Consider the following 18,431-nt stretch of genomic DNA (forward strand, 5'->3'; position numbering starts at 1 on the left):
TCGGGGGGCGAGTGTGTGTGTGTGTGTATCAGAGAGTCAGAGAGAAGTTCATTGTTCACACCTCCCGGCTGCCGGCAGCCTTCTGGAGGATCCGATTCAATGTGGTTGTACGGTCTCGGGCAGGTGGGTAGGCGGGGGAGTCCGTCTCACGGGCATTTTTATTTGTGAAAATTAAACGGCAGCGACGACAATGCAACTCTGAGTGTTTCCCAGGGAGCGGGGGCCGCGAGGGGTGCCGCTCCGGGAGGGCGGGTGGAGGCTGGGCGTCCCTCCAGGGGGCAGCGCCAGTCGTGACACCGAAGCCCCCAAGTCCTGCCTGGGCTCGGAGCAGGACAAGCTGGATGAATTAACGGGGTGTCGGTGCCCACAGACCTGGGGCTTCTCAAGTTAGTTTTCAGTGGTGGCGAGTGAGTCCCAAAGAACGGGACTAGTAAGTGAATGAATGGAAGGAAAGCCTTGTGTTGGTGAGCTGTGCTAAATGTGTGCATGAATGGGCTAGGTTTGAAAAGCTGTACTCTGTGCAGTGTTGGGTGTGTGTGCTAGCGAGCGTGTTTAATTAGAGATAGTTGTTTCACAAATTCCATAATTTTTATTCTCTATATTTTTAAACTCACAGCAATTAAGAGAGCTTTTCTTTTCTCAAGGGTTGTAACTACTTTGAAATACTGCAGCTTGTGAAATGGCTGATTGCTTTAAGTGCAATGTAGGTTAGTGGGGAGAGACAAACAGAGTGAGATTGGATTTTAAAATGCCATCTGGCCTGGGATTCTTCTCATTGCCAGTTAAGAGCCCAGGCTCAAGACTCCGTTGCTATTGGCATCCAGTGGCATTGCAAGAAGCTAGTGGTTTCTTTCATTTCTGGAGATTTAAGATTTTTTTTTCTATTTTGTCTGTATTCACTTCACATTGGAAATGCCTCATAGAGCTTATGATAAAATGTTTATTCCTCACCTGCTCCACTACTTGGTTGATGGAATCCTGTATGGTCTGGGAAAATAAGCATATTCTACTAATTTCTCACTGAGATAATCAGCTTTTATTCCACCCTCCATTAACAGAAAACCGAAAGAGTAACAGATCTCTGCTAGCCCTTTGATGTCTTTGCCACACCTCTCCATCTTTGAGTCTGTGAGATGTCCCACTCTTTTAAACGGATAAGGAATGTAATCCCATTTGAATACTTTCTAATGTGTTCTAGGCCAAATGGCAGAGCTATGGTTTGAACTTAAAAGAGCAAAATCGATTTCAAAACCCTTTCAAAATGGCACTCTTTTGATGAGAGTAGTCCAATTTCTTCTCAAGAGACTGTCACCATATTTATTCACCCATTTCATTATATTCCTATAATAAAAGCTTCCAAACTTTGGCCTGCCTAATACCTAAGTGAGCAGTGATCTTTTTCCCCTGCCCAGATTTTGAAGCATACATTTTAAATTGGTTTAATTCTGATATCAGCCTGGTGGCCCACTGCCAGAAGTCACGTGGTATGGTGGATAAAAACATTAGACTGAATCTCAGCTCTACCAATTTCTAATTCTGTGACCTTTAGGGAGTGTCTCTTGCCTCAGTTTTCTCATCTATACGGTGGACGTAATAATACCTATTTCACAAAGTTGTTGTAATAAATGTATTAATCTACCTGAAGTTCATAGGACAGGACATTTGATGAATGTTGACTATCATTATTCACTTAACAATGGGTCATGGAAGATTTACTCCTTTAATAAGAAGTCAGCTGTACACTGATGTAGTTAGTGACATTTCTCTACTATGTGATACTGCCTCTGGGTTTGGGTCTCCTGCTGGTGCCTGCCTTTGCATTGCACATGATCTGGGTCACCAGGGTAACAGGCCTCCCAGGCAGGGAGAGGAATATGGGCAGTCAGTGTTGGATGGGATGCGTCTGGAGGGCAGAGTCATGTAGGGCAATGCTTGTAGAAATCTCTCACAGCACCAGCTCACCGCCTTGGTAGGTGTTAATGCTTGTTGAGTGAGTGGATGAATGAATGAATGAGTGAATGGATGAATGAGTGAATGAATGAATGAATTGCTAATACAAGAAGATAGTTACTTCAAGATCCTCTTTGGATTGCTATATATTTTTTTCATGTGATGTCTGCATTCCAACAGGGAACATCCACAGTAGCCAAGGAATTATTTTAAAATTATCGTCACTGATCTCTGCCTCTAGTCTTGTCATTTTCCATTCCATTCCCACACTGTAGCCAAGCTGGTCTTTTAAAAACTCAGCTCTGATCCTGTCCCTTCTCTGACTAAAATTCTCAAGGGACCCCCACTGAGCTTAGACAAACCCATTGAGCTGGGCTGTGCTTGCTTTTCCAGCTTCAGCTTCACCTCTGATCCCACCCCAAGCACCCCCTGACCCATGGATCAAGCGAGGTTCTTTCACTGAAGCTCACCAGACTATTGCTTTTATTTTGTCTGGGTACTCTTCCTCCTTCCTCTCTTCCCTTTTACCTGCCTTAAGTTCTCAGCTTACTGTTATCACCAATATTAGTAGCTAATATTTACTGGGTACTTGCCACTTGCCATACACCATACCAGATTTATGATGTGCATTTCATTAATACATCAACTCTTTGAACTCAATACTATCATGATTCCTATTTTAAAGTTGGTGAAACTGAGGCCTGGAGAGATTAAATAAATTAGCCAGGTTATAGAGCGTAACCTGTAAAACCAGGATTTGAACTCAGGCTTAGAGAACTCCAAAGCTCTAGTCCCACTTAGACATCACTTTTCCAAGCATGGAATTGGTTCTCCTTTTATGAGCTCCTAAAACTCTATAAACTTCCTTTTATATTTATCATACCACATGATAATTGCCTGTTGACTGTTTTGTATCTCCCACTATTATGTAACCTGTCAGGGCTAGGATCATGTCTGTATTGGTTAACATTTTGTCACCAAGGCCTTGCATACAATAGGCACGTAGCAAATATTTTGTTGAACAAATTGTTCTCATTATTTTAGATTAACCCTAATTCTCCCTCCTTATGGCATATTTGGTGTTTCACAAGCATTCCCAATCAGTAAGTTCCCAAAAGTTCTATTATGAACGTAGGTGGTTTATAGCTGTTTCTTCTTCTCCCTTTCCCTGTCCCTGCCTCTTTCTATTGTTATTGTTGTTTTGTTTGTTTTTATAAAAATCTTGAGAAATTCCTTCTTAATCAAAACATTGTGTTTCATTTAATGACTTTTCTTCCTTGGAATTCAAGAAAGTATTCCTGTGAAAGCCCAGCGTTTGCCTGAATGGGGCCTCAAAGATTAATAAAACACAGGCCCTGTGTGCAGGAAGCCTAAGTTTTAGTGAAGGAAATGTATATACGGAAAGTCAGTAAATAATGTTAATTGTCTAATAATGTTGTATCTTTAGATTTTGAGTATTTTTTATGTTTAATGCTTTAAAAAAAATCAGCCATTAGAGGCCTATCAAATTTTACTGACTCCAACTTACTTTTTAGGGAAAAAATGCAACTTCTCTATTTTTTGTTTGTTTTTAGAGACAGGGTCTCACTCTGTCACCTAGGCTGAAGTGCAGTGGCATGATCATAGCTCACTGCAGCCTTGAACTTCGGGGCTCAAGCAATCCTCCTGCTTCACCCTCTCAAAGGGCTGGGATTACAGGCATGAGCCACTGTGCCCGGCCAAAAGTCAATGTTTAAATGTCAAATAATGTAAACAAATAATCTAAAAGATGATGTAGGAGAAATAACAGGGTGTGAAGATTGAATTTTTTTAATTAAAACTTTTGTGTAAATAATTAATGCCTACAGTGCCAAAATCAAAAGGTACAAAAGGATATGCAGTGAAAGTGGGTGTTGCCCTTCTACTCCCACTCTTGCACCTGCCTAACCAGTTCTCCTCCTTAGAGGCAACTACTAATGCCAATTTCTTGAGTTTCTGTCCAAAGGTTATTAGTACCTAATGAATGATTAACTGACAAAACTTAAGCAAAATTGCAAAATATATCCTGTGCCCTTTTGCCCCTTTACTTTTTAAAAAATTTATTTGTCATTTACCCTGTTGACTAGGATTGCTCCTTTTTAACAGCTATTTTATCCTTTCCCGGGTACCAAGTGTTAGTATGTGGAGTAATTTTGTCTTGGAGAAAACCACACAAATGCATTCTTACAAAGTGATAATAGCTTTAATGATTGTTTCCTTGAGCTTTTGCATTTGTAGGGGCCCCTTCAGGAAGAAGTCAATGCTTAGCACCAGGTAATAAATCCCAAAAGTGGAATTAGGCATCAAATGGGGGAATGGGAACATAAATGGAAGGGATGGGGAATATAATTTGGATAGATGTTCCCCTTTTATTAGGGTACTTAGTAGGACCTATATATTTTCATTCTGGGTTTATTCTCTGGTTAGGAAAAAGCCTAAATATGTTCATCCTGGAGGCAAGTGAACATCAAGATAATGTCTAATAGCCATAGCTAACAAATGCCAAGTTTTTGAATGTGTGTGAATCCTAAAAGGTGGTATTATTAACCCTATTCAAAAGATAAGGAAACTGAGGCTCAGGTAACTGAGGTTAAGTGACTTGTCCAAAGTCATACACAGTAATAAGTTGCAGAAATGAGGTATTTATGAAAATCTAAAGGTAATTTTTTGCATGAAGTGCTTGTTGCCAGTTGTGGTTAATCCTAACATAACATTAAATCTATATAGAGTAACTACTTAAATCCCATTTTACACATTAATGATATGCAATCTAACTTGAACACTAAGTGAATCATTTTACTTCCCTTCTCTTGTAAATGAGAATACGTTGTTTTCACTTTAGTTTAAAAATAACAATTCAGTCATTTATATAACCCCCTAAATGGCCTAGGCACAGTTTGTGCATCATTGTATCTTATTTACCAGCATAGTGGATGATTGCGTTTTTAAATGCATACATTTCCTCAAACTTCTGTTTAGTTTCAAGTGAGAAAACTGCCCCAAACCATAATTAGAAATTATTCTGACACCAAGATGGAAAGTGAATGTGCTGGAGGCTCTTCACATGGCAGCAGATTAACAGTTCTTGATAAATCATCACCTCCAACTAGTTAGAACAACTGCTTCTTTTCAGGATTTTTTTTTTATTGTTTTGACTCTTCTAAATGGCCGTGGCAGTAATGTTTGGAAATTGATGTGTCGCAGAGACTGGGATGCATCCAACAATGTAGTCTCTTCCTGTACAGTTGATCTTGAAAGCCTTGAAAATAAGGAACAAAATGAGCAGGGAGTGACTTCTATTAGATACTATTAGCTGAAAATGAGCTTTCTGCAGAGATTCTTAGACTCATTAGAGAACCATTATAAGACTAAGAAGGCAAGGCTAGATCCCTTGTAATTCAGATATGCTGGAAAATTGCCTTTGCATGTATTTGAATTCTTATTAAGCTCAGATTTCTTCAAAATTAGTTTTTATTATAATAATGGTAGGTATCCATCCATTAATATAAACCACAAAAACAGAAAACTCTACTTACGACTTTTGAACAAACAGATTTACCTTCCACTGCCTTTGTGTCATAAGTAAATTATTTGTGGCATCTTATGATTCTTAATATAAATTTGGAGGTGCGTGTTTTAAAAATGAGTGCTGGTTATTAATTTTATGGGCTTTTGCTATTAAAATCTGTAACCATTTCAGAAAGCCTCATTTTTTGACTAGAGATCTGGATATGTGTAGTGTTCCTTCCTTCTTATCAAGGGAGTACCATAATTAAAGAGAAAATGACTAAAACCTTAATAAAAGAGAAAAAAGTTTCATTTATATCTTATACAGAACACAGTGCAGTATTTATTTCAGGTTGTCCATAAATATTTACTTACATAACTGAATCCTCTGAAGTTCCATCAAAATATTCACCTGACCTTTGAAGTTAGCTTCCATCACTTCCCCTAAACTGATATTAGATATTAAATATGTCAGACATCTCAGGCTCATTTCATAAGCAGGCGCTTTTCATCTGAATGGACAAGCAGGCATAATCTCAAGCAACAAATCCCATTTTAAAATGTGTGTGTGGTGCCTGTAGTCCCAGCTACTCGGGAGGCTGAGGCAGGAGAATCACTTGAATCCGGGAGGTGGAGGTTGCAGTGAAACGAGATAGCGCCACTGCACTCCAGCCTAGCGACACAGCGAGACTCTGTCTAAAAAAAAAAAAAAAAAAAAAAAAGGTGTGTGTGTAATGCCATCCTAGTTCACTTTGTCATTGTCAAGTAATTTAGTAATGTACATCATCTTCCTGAAGCTGATGCTGCTGAAGGAGCAGTAGCATCACACAGAAAGGAATAAATCACCAGACTTTAGACTTTTGTTGCTAAATGTTTAGATTATCCAAGCAACTATGACAAGAGGAATCAGCACGACAAAGTACAAAGAAAAGTACAAACTAATACAGGGTTGGTTCAACTTTGTCCAACAAGTCAGTGTGGACAAGAACCCGACTTAGTTTAGGTTAGCAAATTAAAAGGACTATATCATTTAAGCTGCTTTTGCAGCTGGATGGGCTTATAGGGGTAAGTTATCATTCCAGTGAAGATATATATGTCAGCATTTTCCTCTATTTGAATATGTGTAAGTAAACCTTTGCTTTTATTAAAAGACGTTTTGGGCTGGGTGTGATGGCTCACACCTGTAATCCCAGCACTTTGGGAGGCCAAGGCGGGTAGATCATGAGGTCAGGAGTTCAAAACCAGCCTGGCCAACATGGTGAAACCCCGTCTCTACTAAAAATACAAAAATTAGCCGGGCATGGTGGCAGGCACCTGTAGTCCCAGCTACTTGGGAGGCTGAGGCAGGACACTCACTTGAAACCAGAAGGCAGAGGTTGCAGTGAGCCAAGATCACGCCACAGCACTCCATCCTTTTGCCTTGATTCTTTTGTCATTATTTTGCTTAAGAAATATTAAAGTTTTCCAGTCTTTGTGTGGCATTATGAGTGCCATGATTGCAAGAAAAATGACTGCTTTTGATAGTAAAGGGATAAAAGTTGTGTTACTCATATCTGTTAGTACATTCAATAACTGTCTATTATGTCCAGGCCGAATGTTTGGTGCTGGGGAGATACAGATGAATTAGAGACTTCCACTGCCCCTGCGGACCTCACAGTCCAGAGAGGGAGGCAGATCAGTGACAGACACTTGGAGAACATGGGGGCAGATTTTATGACAGAACTCGGCCTAGTGCCATGGAAGCGCAAGGAGATGTGTCTCACCCACACCAAGGCTTCCCAGAAGGAGCGATTATTGAGTGAGAATTAACCAGGGGAAGGCAGAGAATAGCAACCTTCCAGATACAGAGAACAGGATGAGATAAGATGGGGGTAATAGTCCAGTGAAGATTAATTTTATTAATGTTGAAAAGATGTAGAATTCAGAAAAGCCCACCTGTACCCTCTCAGATCTTTTGAAACTTCAGATCCAATTCCAAGTTCACCAAAAGAAACACGTACAGAACTATATTTCTTTGTTTTGGGTCTAGAGGGATTTGGCCATTTTGCACACCTCATTTCTAAGTGTACTTCCCTCTTACTCTTATCCATGTGCTCCATAATGGTCTGGAACCGCTCCTAGGATTCCTGACTAGCACAGTTTGGGAACAATGTAGCCCAATCTGGAGTTGACTAAAGTCTACTTTAAGTCTGAAACTTAAACATTTCCTGAGCTTGCTATTTAGATTCTGGTAAGGCACTTTTTTGGCTGTGGAGGGTGGGGCGGGGGGGGTCCTAAAAGTTATCAGTATATTGTTTGCTGGGGGATTTTCCCCCTTGACCCATAATTTGCTACATGAGGGTCTATCAGGAAAACCTGTCATCTTGTAGTATGTAGTTATATACAGATGCTCCTCAACTTATAATGGAATTACATCCGGATAAATGTATCTTAAGTTGGCAATATCATAAACTGAAAATACACTTAATACCTGTAACCTACCGCACATTGTAGCTCAGGCTACACTACCTTAAACATGCTCAGAACATTTACATTAGCCTATAGTTAGGCAAAATCATCTAACACAAAGCCTACTTTAAAATAAAGTATTGAATATCTCATGTAATTTATTGAATACTGTACTGAAAGTGAAAAACAGAATGGTTGTATGAGTACTCAAAGTATGGTTTCTACTGAATTCATATCACTTTTGCACCATTGTAAAGTCAAAAAATTGAAAGTTGAACCATCATAAATCAGGGACCATCTGTACATTACCCATGTCAATGACAAATAAGACAAAACTAATTTCTATTTGCTGTTGAAATGTATTTTTATTCACAAATCTCTCCATCTTGACAGTAGTCACCATTGAATCTCAAGTGCAGCGTAAACTGAGAATGCATATATAATTATGGGTTGAACTTTGCATGAGCTACAGGAGGCAGCCAGGTGGGGATACCCACTGTCCTGGGGGCAGGAGACACTGGTTTTGATTTTTGCAGTGATATTAAGATCAAATAGCTGAGGTTTTTTTTTTTTCTTTTTGGAGCCCGGGTTGTAGGGGAGAGAAAGTGTAGGGTGGGAAAGAGATAAGAAGATGGGGGAAAGTGGATGGGGAGCTGATGATAACTTACATTTGTGAAATGGAATTGGAGTTTGATAAATAAAAAATACTGGATTTTATTCAACCGAAGCATTATACTTGTTCTGCTTAATTAACTAATCATATGAACTCATGCCTTGTTAATGATAATCCATTATGAGATGCAGTTGAATTTGCTAAATCTATTTCAAAAGCTCTGCTTACTCAACCATTTATAGCACATTTGAGAAGTAATTTTTTCTATAGAAGACTTTAAATAAAAACCATTGAAATAGTGTAAGATCCTAGACCCACATACTGTCTGCCATCACACGTCACTTTCCTCAGTGTCTGTCAGTGTGGTGAATGTGAACCAGTGGCCTGAAAAAATGGAGAGTAAATGGTGATGAGGGATGTGCTGTAAATTGTGTTTTCTATTATAACTAAGTCTTGACTTACCCATGATAATTCTTTCTTATAAACCTTCCATATATGTGTGCTGGTTTCTATTCCCGATGCTGAACTGTTGGTTTTCTAATATTTAACTTTTGGCTTCCAAAACTACATGAAGTTATTTTTCTAAAGAAAGACAAAAAAAATAAAAGATACCCACTTAAAAGTAGCCTTCCTGTAATTAGCTGTGTACACATGTTAGCCAAATAAGGTATAGATATAGTCATTTTTAGCCTGAAATGATTGAAAAAGGTGAAATTAATGAATTAATCTTGGTGCACTTTCAAAATAGTAATAGAATAAAAACATAGCCATTTTATCCTTTTAATTATTTTTTGAGTCATAAGGGAACCATCATTTCAGGAAGAAAGATTATTATTACTACAATTTGGCTTTAGGTCATATTTTAGGCCATTTATGATGTAACAATATTTTCCAGCCCAAGAGTTTTGTGTGAAGAGATTTAGATCTAGTCCTTTATTTTGAACGACCCAAACCATTTTTTAAGTCTTGTTTTTGGAATTTTCTAACTTTCTGCATGCCATCCTAGTTCTCTATCAGGGACCCTGGTTTTCCAGCTCCCTTTTCTCTGAAAAATACACAGTTGGGATGTTGAAAGGCCCTAGTCAAAAGGTTACTGATTTCTTCATTTTTGTCTTTTGTTACTCTCAAACTAAACATGAAGGCTTCAACCTCCCTAATCGCTGAGTCTTCCCAAGTCACCCCAAATGTAGAAACAGTCCAATTATGACTAGAGCACAGCTTCAAGACAAGGTTTTTGTACTGTTTTTCCCCCAATTGCTGCTCTCTACCCACTAGTGGGTCATGAAATCAATTTAGTGGGTCATGACCAGATCTTTCATTTTTATTGTAATAGAATCAGTAGAAAATGTCAGAGTGTACTGCAACATAGCGTCATAAGGGTAAGTATTGTTTCATAAAACTTGTTTCATTTTTACACACTATGTTTGTGTATACTGATTAGGTAAATAAATTTCTTACACTAAGTCATGATAAAAAAATAAATGTGAAAAATCCACCGCATCCCCTTTCAACTGGATTGCACCATTCAGCCTCTTTATAGAAATTCTGCAGGGCCATTCCCGTTGGCCAGTTGGGTCCTGGGAATCATGGCCAAAATCTCAGCATTACTTTCTATCAAGTCGTGTTTTATTTCCTCTCACTTGTGTTGACTCCTTACAGTGATGGTTTCCTGACTGTTTGGACCGCTGCCCATTCAGCAAACTAGTGTTGAGTCCATAGTTCTGTGTGGCCTGGTAGATGTGATCGGGGAACATGACGAGGGCGAAGATTGCCACCTTCACCATTTGCTAGAAGCTGATTCTACCTTTCCTTCTTTGGTGACAAATTTTAACCTGGTTAAGGGAGGGTTATGTTGAGACAGGAAAGCATAGTTTTCCTTCTGAACTTGCATCTTTTGCATTTTTCAGAGGCGGGGAGGGGGAAATTTGGTGGCAGTAGCATTCCCTGAATCCCTTGCCAGGGGTCGTACCCAGTAGGAAGCAGTAGCATCCAAATGGGGGCTGAGACCTACACAGACACTGGGAGGCATCAGGATCCAACATCAGGATTTGACCACAGACACTCTTGGGGTAGGGACCGAAACTCAGCACACTTACTTTAACCCCAGCATGTGTTCAAATACAGAATGTGCTAAAATGTGATTATAATATACATGTCATTCTCAGATCACTGGCTAAAGGCCTAAAAGAGATCTTGGAAATAACTAGTTTCACTCTCTTTCTTTCACACTTATGCAACACTAGATAAGTGGAAATCCTGCCTTATGTAAGAATCCAAAGAAAATTTAGTTTTCTCCACTAAGTAATCCATTTCAGCAATATTTGTTGGTAATGGTGCCTATTAAGTATGAGACATCTGGACTGGCATATAAATTGGGGTTCATTCTGACAAAGTATATATGGATGTTTAGTAATGGGTCAATCTGTGATTGCAGGGAAATGGAGCACCCAGTTTTCAGTAGTGATCCCTTTCTCCTAGCTGAGCAGCCTAGTACTAAGAGTGGAATGTATTCCCTTATACATGCTCTTCTGTGCCCCCAAAAATGAGTGCTTTGAAGATTCTGATGAGAGACATTAATGATAGAGGTAAACAGTGTGTGGCTGTGACTGGAGAAATTGTGTTTGTAGGAAAAGGGCTTGGAATTGTGAGACTTAGAGCTGTAATTACATGAGAAAAAATGGGGAGTGCAGTTGTCATGTCCATGTCTGCATTTTTCTTTGTGAGCACTGGGCTGGATAACTGAAGCCTCTGACTGGTTTGCAGGAAAGCAGGATTAATACTGCTTCTAAACTGTCCAGTCCTCAGAAGGAAGTTTCTTGGTGAGTGGATGGGGTAATAGGGATTTAAGTTAGAACATTTTCTTGAAAGTAAATGCCAAAAAACACACAAGATATAGCTTGTTGGCCTCAATACAGCTGAGGGCTCAATTATGATTCAGAACACGCTCCCTGAAACACTCACCTGCCCTGAGGTCAACCTAATGACTGGAAATTCTGCAAATGTAACAGCTACTATCACTTGGCCTGTTTTTATAACATACACACACACACACAGGTTTGGATAAAATCAGTTTTCTAGCAGTGCTTTCCTTGTGAATGCTTGGTGGTATTGAGGATTATCAAAAATGTTTACAGGGATTCTTGAGTTACATTATTTCAGTGGTCGTTTAGCCAGGAGAAAGTTTTTGTTGTTGTTGGTTTGCTTTAATGAATTGTGCCTTTTTTATTGGGCTCTTTCAGCCTGTGATCACCTCCATGCAGGTCGTCTTGATTGCACCATTGGGATGGGCTTTTATGGTGCTATCTGTGGAGGAGAAAGCATATATGCAGTTCCTAGAACTTCCCTACCCTTCTTTACCTTCCCTTTTTTAGGGGAGTTCCTATAACACTGTGAGTTTGTTCTTATATTCTAGGTCTAGATGGTGATTTTCAAATTTTAAGTTCAACTCATAAGTGGATCGTAAAGTTACTCTAGTAGGTCACTCCAGTATTATTTTTGGTTGTTTGTAAAGGAACTGAAATAGAATAGAAAATATCAGAGTGTATTCGCAACCCATAATATAGCCAGGTAATGTTTCATGTAACCTTTGTTTCATTTATACACATACATACATCTACATGTTCCCTCTTATGCTGTAGGTTGCAACATAAAGTGTACTTCTTACTGTGGGTCATTGTCAAGAGGCTTTATTTATTTATTTATTTATGTCGTTGTTGTCAAGAGGTTTAGAATCTACTTATCTAGGAGACACAAAAATACCTTAAATAAATGCTGTCATTTTAGTTTTTATTGCTGTTCTTTGTTGTTTGCAGCAACAGAATTTTGGCATGTGTCAAAGGCACTTGACTTCCATTGAGGAAATGGGCTGTTTGATCTCAGGGCACTGGGTTTTTCATTACCTAGTAGGAAGGTAAAGCCACTCATCCAAAGGCAGCAAAATGCAGGGGATGGAGAGGAAGAGAAGGAAAACAAACAGTGTAGGTGAAAAGTCTCAGGATCTTCCCAGTAAACAGGCATTGTCAAATATCAAAGACTCCCCTGCATTAATACTACAGAGTATTTCTCTACACTTTGAAGTGATACACTCATTTGTAAACCAAATTATTATGTTGTGATATTATAGCCCAGGATGGCAGGTGTTCAGAAAGCATTCTACTTATTAAAATGGCCATATGAAAGCCTAGTACATTTTCTATTCTACTGACTCCAGTCTCATTTCTACTGTTTCTACTTTCCTCTGCTCCTCACTGAACTGCCCACCTGCTCCCAGACCCACAATCACTCGAGATATCAAATCAGCACAAGATTCAGTCTTCATCACCCCTCTAGCGTGCATACCTGTCACTCAACCCAGGTGTCTAGAGACACATGCTTCTAAGCTGACTCAGGAGGCAGACTTGCTTGACTCCTGGGGCACTTTTGAGAGGGGGCTTTCTCTTTCTTTCCATGTGCCCTGAGGACCGGCAGAGGACAGCTATAAATTCAAATTGTGGTTCCAGTGCTTATTAGCTGTGTGGCCTTGGGCAAGTACAGCATCGCTTTCATCATCTGTAGTGTTGAGGTGGTTTTGACTACCCTATAGCGTTGTTATGGTGAATTCATGCAATAATACAGGTAAGGTACTGAGCAGTACCATGCACAGAGTAGCTCTTCCATCAGTGATCAGTCCCTCTTCTTTCTGCCTTTATATGCTTTTTGTCTTTCTAAAGGGCTGCTATTCAAGCCCCTAAGGATTGAGGCTGTGCTCTTCTCTTGCTATCTTCTCTTCCTGGAAACTGGAGACCTCCATCCATTGGGCTGTGGCCAGACCGCCTGTGGCCTGCCCAGACTGAGATTCTGTCCAGCAGTTGGCATTCATTACTCTTGTATTTTGGACCCCTATGCTGACTCCACCTGAAACATGCCAGGAGGATGGTAAGACCATTAGAGATATGCACTTGATCCTCAGCTGGCAGCCGGGCCGGTCACCCAGTGCCTGTGCCACTCTACAGGCAGGTCTCGTGTGGGCACTGGCCTCCTCTCCAGCTCTTGGCCTTAGGAGTAGGTCATCAGACTCAACTGAGTCAAAAGGTACTACCCTTTCTATAATTTCTCTTCATCCTCTGATCTTCTAAGTGAATAAATACTTAGAGATGTTTCTGTCATTAAGCTTATCATCTGATCTTGAACTAGTCTTATATTAGCATTTGAATTCACATTCTAAGTATCTTTACACATTCGATATATTTTCCATTTCAAGTACTTAAAAAATTCCTCTTACATTGCAGGTGAAATTCCACCTGGAATTGAGTCTCAGTTCCACTTCTCAGTTACATCATCTCGGGCAACTCACAAGTTTCAGTTTCCTATAAAATATCTTTATGCCTTCTTCCCAAGGATGCTGAAGATCAAAGTTTTCTGAATGCTGTGATGCTCTATACAACAGTGATTATGGTGGTAATGTTATGATGAGTGATAGATTGTACGTATGGTAATAGTAACATTATTTATGGACTGGTGATAAGTAGCCTATTCTTGATGATATATCGGATTGGCTATATTTGACCAATATCCTTTGCACAATAACTGTGACACTAAGCTGTGACAACCTTAGAGAGAGGTAATGATAGAAAGAGACTACTATTAGAAAGCTTCAGTCACCTCTAAAGACCCAGACCTACCACTTACTAGCAAGGTGAACTTGGCCAAAAAAACTTTTGATACAGTTTCGTCACCTGTAAGAAAGGGTGACACTATTTTTATTTATTCAACAAGCAATTGTTTTTTAGTGCCTACTACATGCAAAACATAAAGTAAACAAATATGATGCCTGCCCTCGTGGAGCCTGTAGTTTAATTGGAGAGATAAGCATGAAATAAATAATTGCAAATACATGTGTAATTAAAAATACCAGTAAGTGTCCTAAAGGAAAAACAAAACTTGTCTCATAAAGCTGTAAAATGTCAATAAGAGACCTTACTTGCAAAAGACCTGAGTATCAGCTTTTAGATGAGACCAGTGTTACCTGTGTTGCAGAGGAATTAGTGGATTACCCATGCTGTTGCTCCTGTTTGTACACCTCTGATTTTATTCTTAGGAATATTCCCTCTCTCTGCTGGAAGGGACAAGAATCCTGCCCCTGTACTCCAGCACCATGGGCACCTGCTTCTGGCCAGCTCTGATTTCTGGACCCTGTGGTCTACCTCTCTCTCCAGTACAAACACACCTCTTCTCTACCTCCCAACTTCATCTGCCACCTGTTCCTGCTGCCATGCTTTCCAGAGATTCAGCCCCACCTGCTTGGACTTTCACCCACCACACATGCATCTCTGTTGTGCTTCATGTAGTTTTCAGGTTCAGAGACCCCTTCCAGTGTTACCCACCTTCTCCCAACTAATCCTTTGACCCACAATAAACAACAGCAGTATCATTTATCATGTATTTACTGGGTGCCAGCACTTTAAATCTATCATTCTCTCTAGCTGTCTTGGCCCCCTTCCAAGCCCTGGAAGCCGTCTGGCTATTAGAAGAAATAAAGTGTCCCTTGTTCAATAGGTCTGTTGGTCAGCCTCATCATTCTGCTGATGGCCCTACCCCACCATGACCCTTATTCCTTTCATATGCTCAGGTAGTGCCTTGGTTCCATTAACTGGGTTTACATCTTGACTCCTTTTGTTGGTTTCCTGCCTAGATTCCCTGCAAAAGACCCCAAGGCTGACCTCTAGTCCTCATATGAGAGAATCTCTCAAACATACTGCTATGTCCTCTTGGTGCCATGTTCTGCCAGCCTTCTCATACGTCTGCATTGGGCCAGACACCAACCTGCCTTATGCTGGGCTGTGCCCTCAGCCTAGCCCCTTCTGTGGGGGCCCCTGATGCCAGCTGCCATTCTGAGTCTTCTTTCTTTTGCCCAGAGTTGGAACCATCCCTGGTCACTGGCCTTGTGCTAGTGGCCCGTTTTACTGACTGGACTCAGAACCAATGTGTGCTTTTATATTTTAAAGTATTTACTAGATTTAGCCTCTTAGGAAGTTTGAGGTACGATAACTTGACTGAGGCACACCCTTAATTTTCTGTCTCTTTCCCCTTCTCCTGTAGTAACTAGCTATATAGCTTATCAATTAAATGCTACTTTTCTGTCTCAGTTTAACAAACTTTCTTCTTGGAATGCTCACTAAACTGAATTTAGTCCAATTTTGTAAAATTTGTAAAATTCTTTGCTGGCAGAAAAGAAATTTCACTGTGTTTAATTAAATAGATTAAAATGTGATATTCTCAATTGTCAAAACTGTTTTTGATAGATTTCCTGTGTTTCATGGGGTTTTTTTGTAAAAGAAAAATTATTCACATTATTGTAATTCCATATTGTGCAGAACAAGAACAAAGGAAGTGATGCAGATCCTTTGGCAGAAAGGTCATTTGAGTCACTGGAGTGTCCTGAACCATAGGGGAATTAGAACTCCTATTGATGGGATGCAGAGCACATTTCTTCAGATTAAGACACCACTCATTTATGTGGATGTTTTTCATCTGAATATTTGTGCCAAAGGAGAGCAACAGAGGGATACTCACTTGTAAACAAAGGGGGGTGGTGCAAGGAGGAAATGGATACTTCATAGAAATCTAAAATAAACCAACCAGATTTTCAGAACCTCTCACTCTTAATAATTCCTGCCATTCTTTATCTCTTAGAACAGAGATGATTGAGAGAATTAAAGAGTAGGCTTAGTAATGGTGAAAACACAAATTCTGATTGGTAATCCAGGATAACAACTTCAAAGTAATAGACCTTGGTGTTCTAACATAGGAGTGTCTGATCTTTCGGCTTCCCTGGGCCACATTGGAAGAAGAATTGTCCTGGGCCACACATAAAATACACTAACACAATAGCTGATGAGCTTAAAAAAATCACAAAAAAATCTCCTAATGTTTTAAGAAACTTTACAAATTTGTGTTGGGCCACATTCAAAGCCGTCCTAGGCCACATGTGGCCCGTGGGCCATGGGTTGGACAAGCTTGTTCTAACAAGAAAGGATGATGAAAATGCTGGCTCCTGACTACAATGGGCGGATATTTACTGCTGAACACACAGCACTGTACAAGGTCTCCAAGGCCTCCATGTCATCCTTGGGTTAATTAAAATAAGGGATGAAGTTAGGGATGCAGCCGGCTCCTCTTTCTGATGATTCAGTGTGAAGGAAGAGGGTAGTTTTGCAGAGAAGAAATCTTTCCAGTGTTTCTGTCAAGGATTAGCCTGTTGATGAGGAAATTCAGACATCAAAGGTCAGTGTAGCTTTTGGTTAACATTTTGCATAATTCAGACTGACTAAACCTACAATTCCTGTTAACTCCATTTGAATCTTTGGCAAGCCTTGGAAGTAAACTGGAGCTACCTCCAGGCTCAGACTAGCAATCATATTACTAGGTCAATGATTTTACATTCTAGTCAGATTCCTTTAGGTTGCAAGTAACTGAAACATATTCCTGCAAGAAGGAGGAGGAAGATTATAAGGATAGAATCAAATCGAAACCACAGAATCATTAGGGACATGAAGTCTCTGTTTCTCCTCATGCCATCTCTTCTCACTGTCCACTTGCTTCATTCGATTCTCTGGTTTATCTGAAGCTTCCTTGTGGCCCACCCAAGTTTACTTCATATTCCTGTAACTTAGCTGCTGTGGCATTCTGACTCAGATTTCCAGTTTCTCAACTTAAAATGTTTAAATGGAGAGCCTCATGCCTCATGGACCCATACTAATTTTTTGATGCAGGCAACCAAGTGATAGATAGCTGGCCAGCCTATGAATAGACTGAATTCAGTTCAGGTGCCCAACTCTGGTTCAACCAGATGTAGCTTCAGAGGCCAAGATCAGAGTGGGTTTGCTTAGAGCAGCAGGCAGATTCTTGCATATAAATAGGCAGGCAGTGATTGGTGTCTCCTGTGTAGCTGACCTCCTCATGCTAATAAGTGAATCCAAACACTGACCTGTCATGAAAGAAAGAGTGCCTTGTGTGGAGAAGCCACATTCTGATCTTTTATTCCATTGAGTTTTAAAATTCAATGATGACTACCTTTCTTTCTTCCTGTTGAAAGGTGGCCTGTCCTATATCCTTTCAGTGAGACACACGTCTCTCCTATCCTAGGTGAAATTTAAGTGTAATATAAAATGCTATTGCTGCAGGAAGAGTGGACATCAGGAAGAAAAGGGGCAAATAGGAAGAGAGAAGGAGAAGAAGAAAGGAGGAAGAACTAACTGGAAATGAAATCCTCAGTTTCTACCCAGAAACTTGATACATCTCCATGACACTAAGCCATACACTAGAGGATTGGGGGAGGGGCAGCAGGAGAATTGAGGGAGAGGGAGAGGAAAGGAGGTGGGATTGAAACAAGGGGGCAAATAACAGGAAGGAAAGGATTTTGGATATTAGGCCTCAGAAGGTAGAAATTCCACCTTGATGTCTTTGGCGTGATGTTGCCAAAGGATAGGACTTGGAATGGACATGATCAAGTGGGCCAGCTGGGTTTTCCATTTTCCCTTTTCCTGAAAGCCCACCAGTAGACAATTGATATAGTTAGGCCTTATGTCCCTACCCAAATCTCATCTTAAATTGTATTCCTCATAACCCCCACATGGCAAGGGAGAGACCAGGTAGAGGTAATTGAATCATGGGGGCGGTTTTCCCCATGCTGTTCTCATGATAGTCAGTGAGTTCTCCTGAGTTCTCATGAGATCTGATGGCTTATAAGGGGCTCTTCCCCCTTTGCTCGGCACTTTTCCTGCCTTCTTGTGAAGAAGTTGCCTTGCTTCCCTTTCACCTTCTGCCATGATCATAAGTTTCCTGAGGCCCCCTAGCCACATTGAACAGTGAGTCCATTAAACCTCTTACTTTTATAAATTACCCAATCTCAGGCAGT

General features: G+C 40.2%; 1 protein-coding gene across 4 annotated transcripts in view; it reads left to right on the forward strand.

The window, feature by feature from the left end:
- The window catches only part of DDAH1 (dimethylarginine dimethylaminohydrolase 1), a 272,971-nt gene that overhangs the window by 116,961 nt on the left and 137,579 nt on the right, over nt 1–18,431 (forward strand). The window contains exon 1 of one of the 4 annotated variants that reach the window (XM_032155469.2): nt 54–123. The exons of the other annotated variants lie outside the window; for them this stretch is intronic. Coding sequence (XP_032011360.1) covers nt 100–123 — 24 coding nt within the window. The 5' untranslated portion in view covers nt 54–99. Of the gene's footprint in view, nt 1–53; nt 124–18,431 lie in introns of those variants that run through there. 4 annotated transcript variants of the gene reach the window in all.

The sequence above is a fragment of the Hylobates moloch genome, unplaced genomic scaffold (genome assembly GCF_009828535.3).
Source record: "Hylobates moloch isolate HMO894 unplaced genomic scaffold, HMol_V3 SCAFFOLD_5, whole genome shotgun sequence".
Taxonomy (NCBI): Eukaryota; Metazoa; Chordata; class Mammalia; order Primates; family Hylobatidae; genus Hylobates; species Hylobates moloch.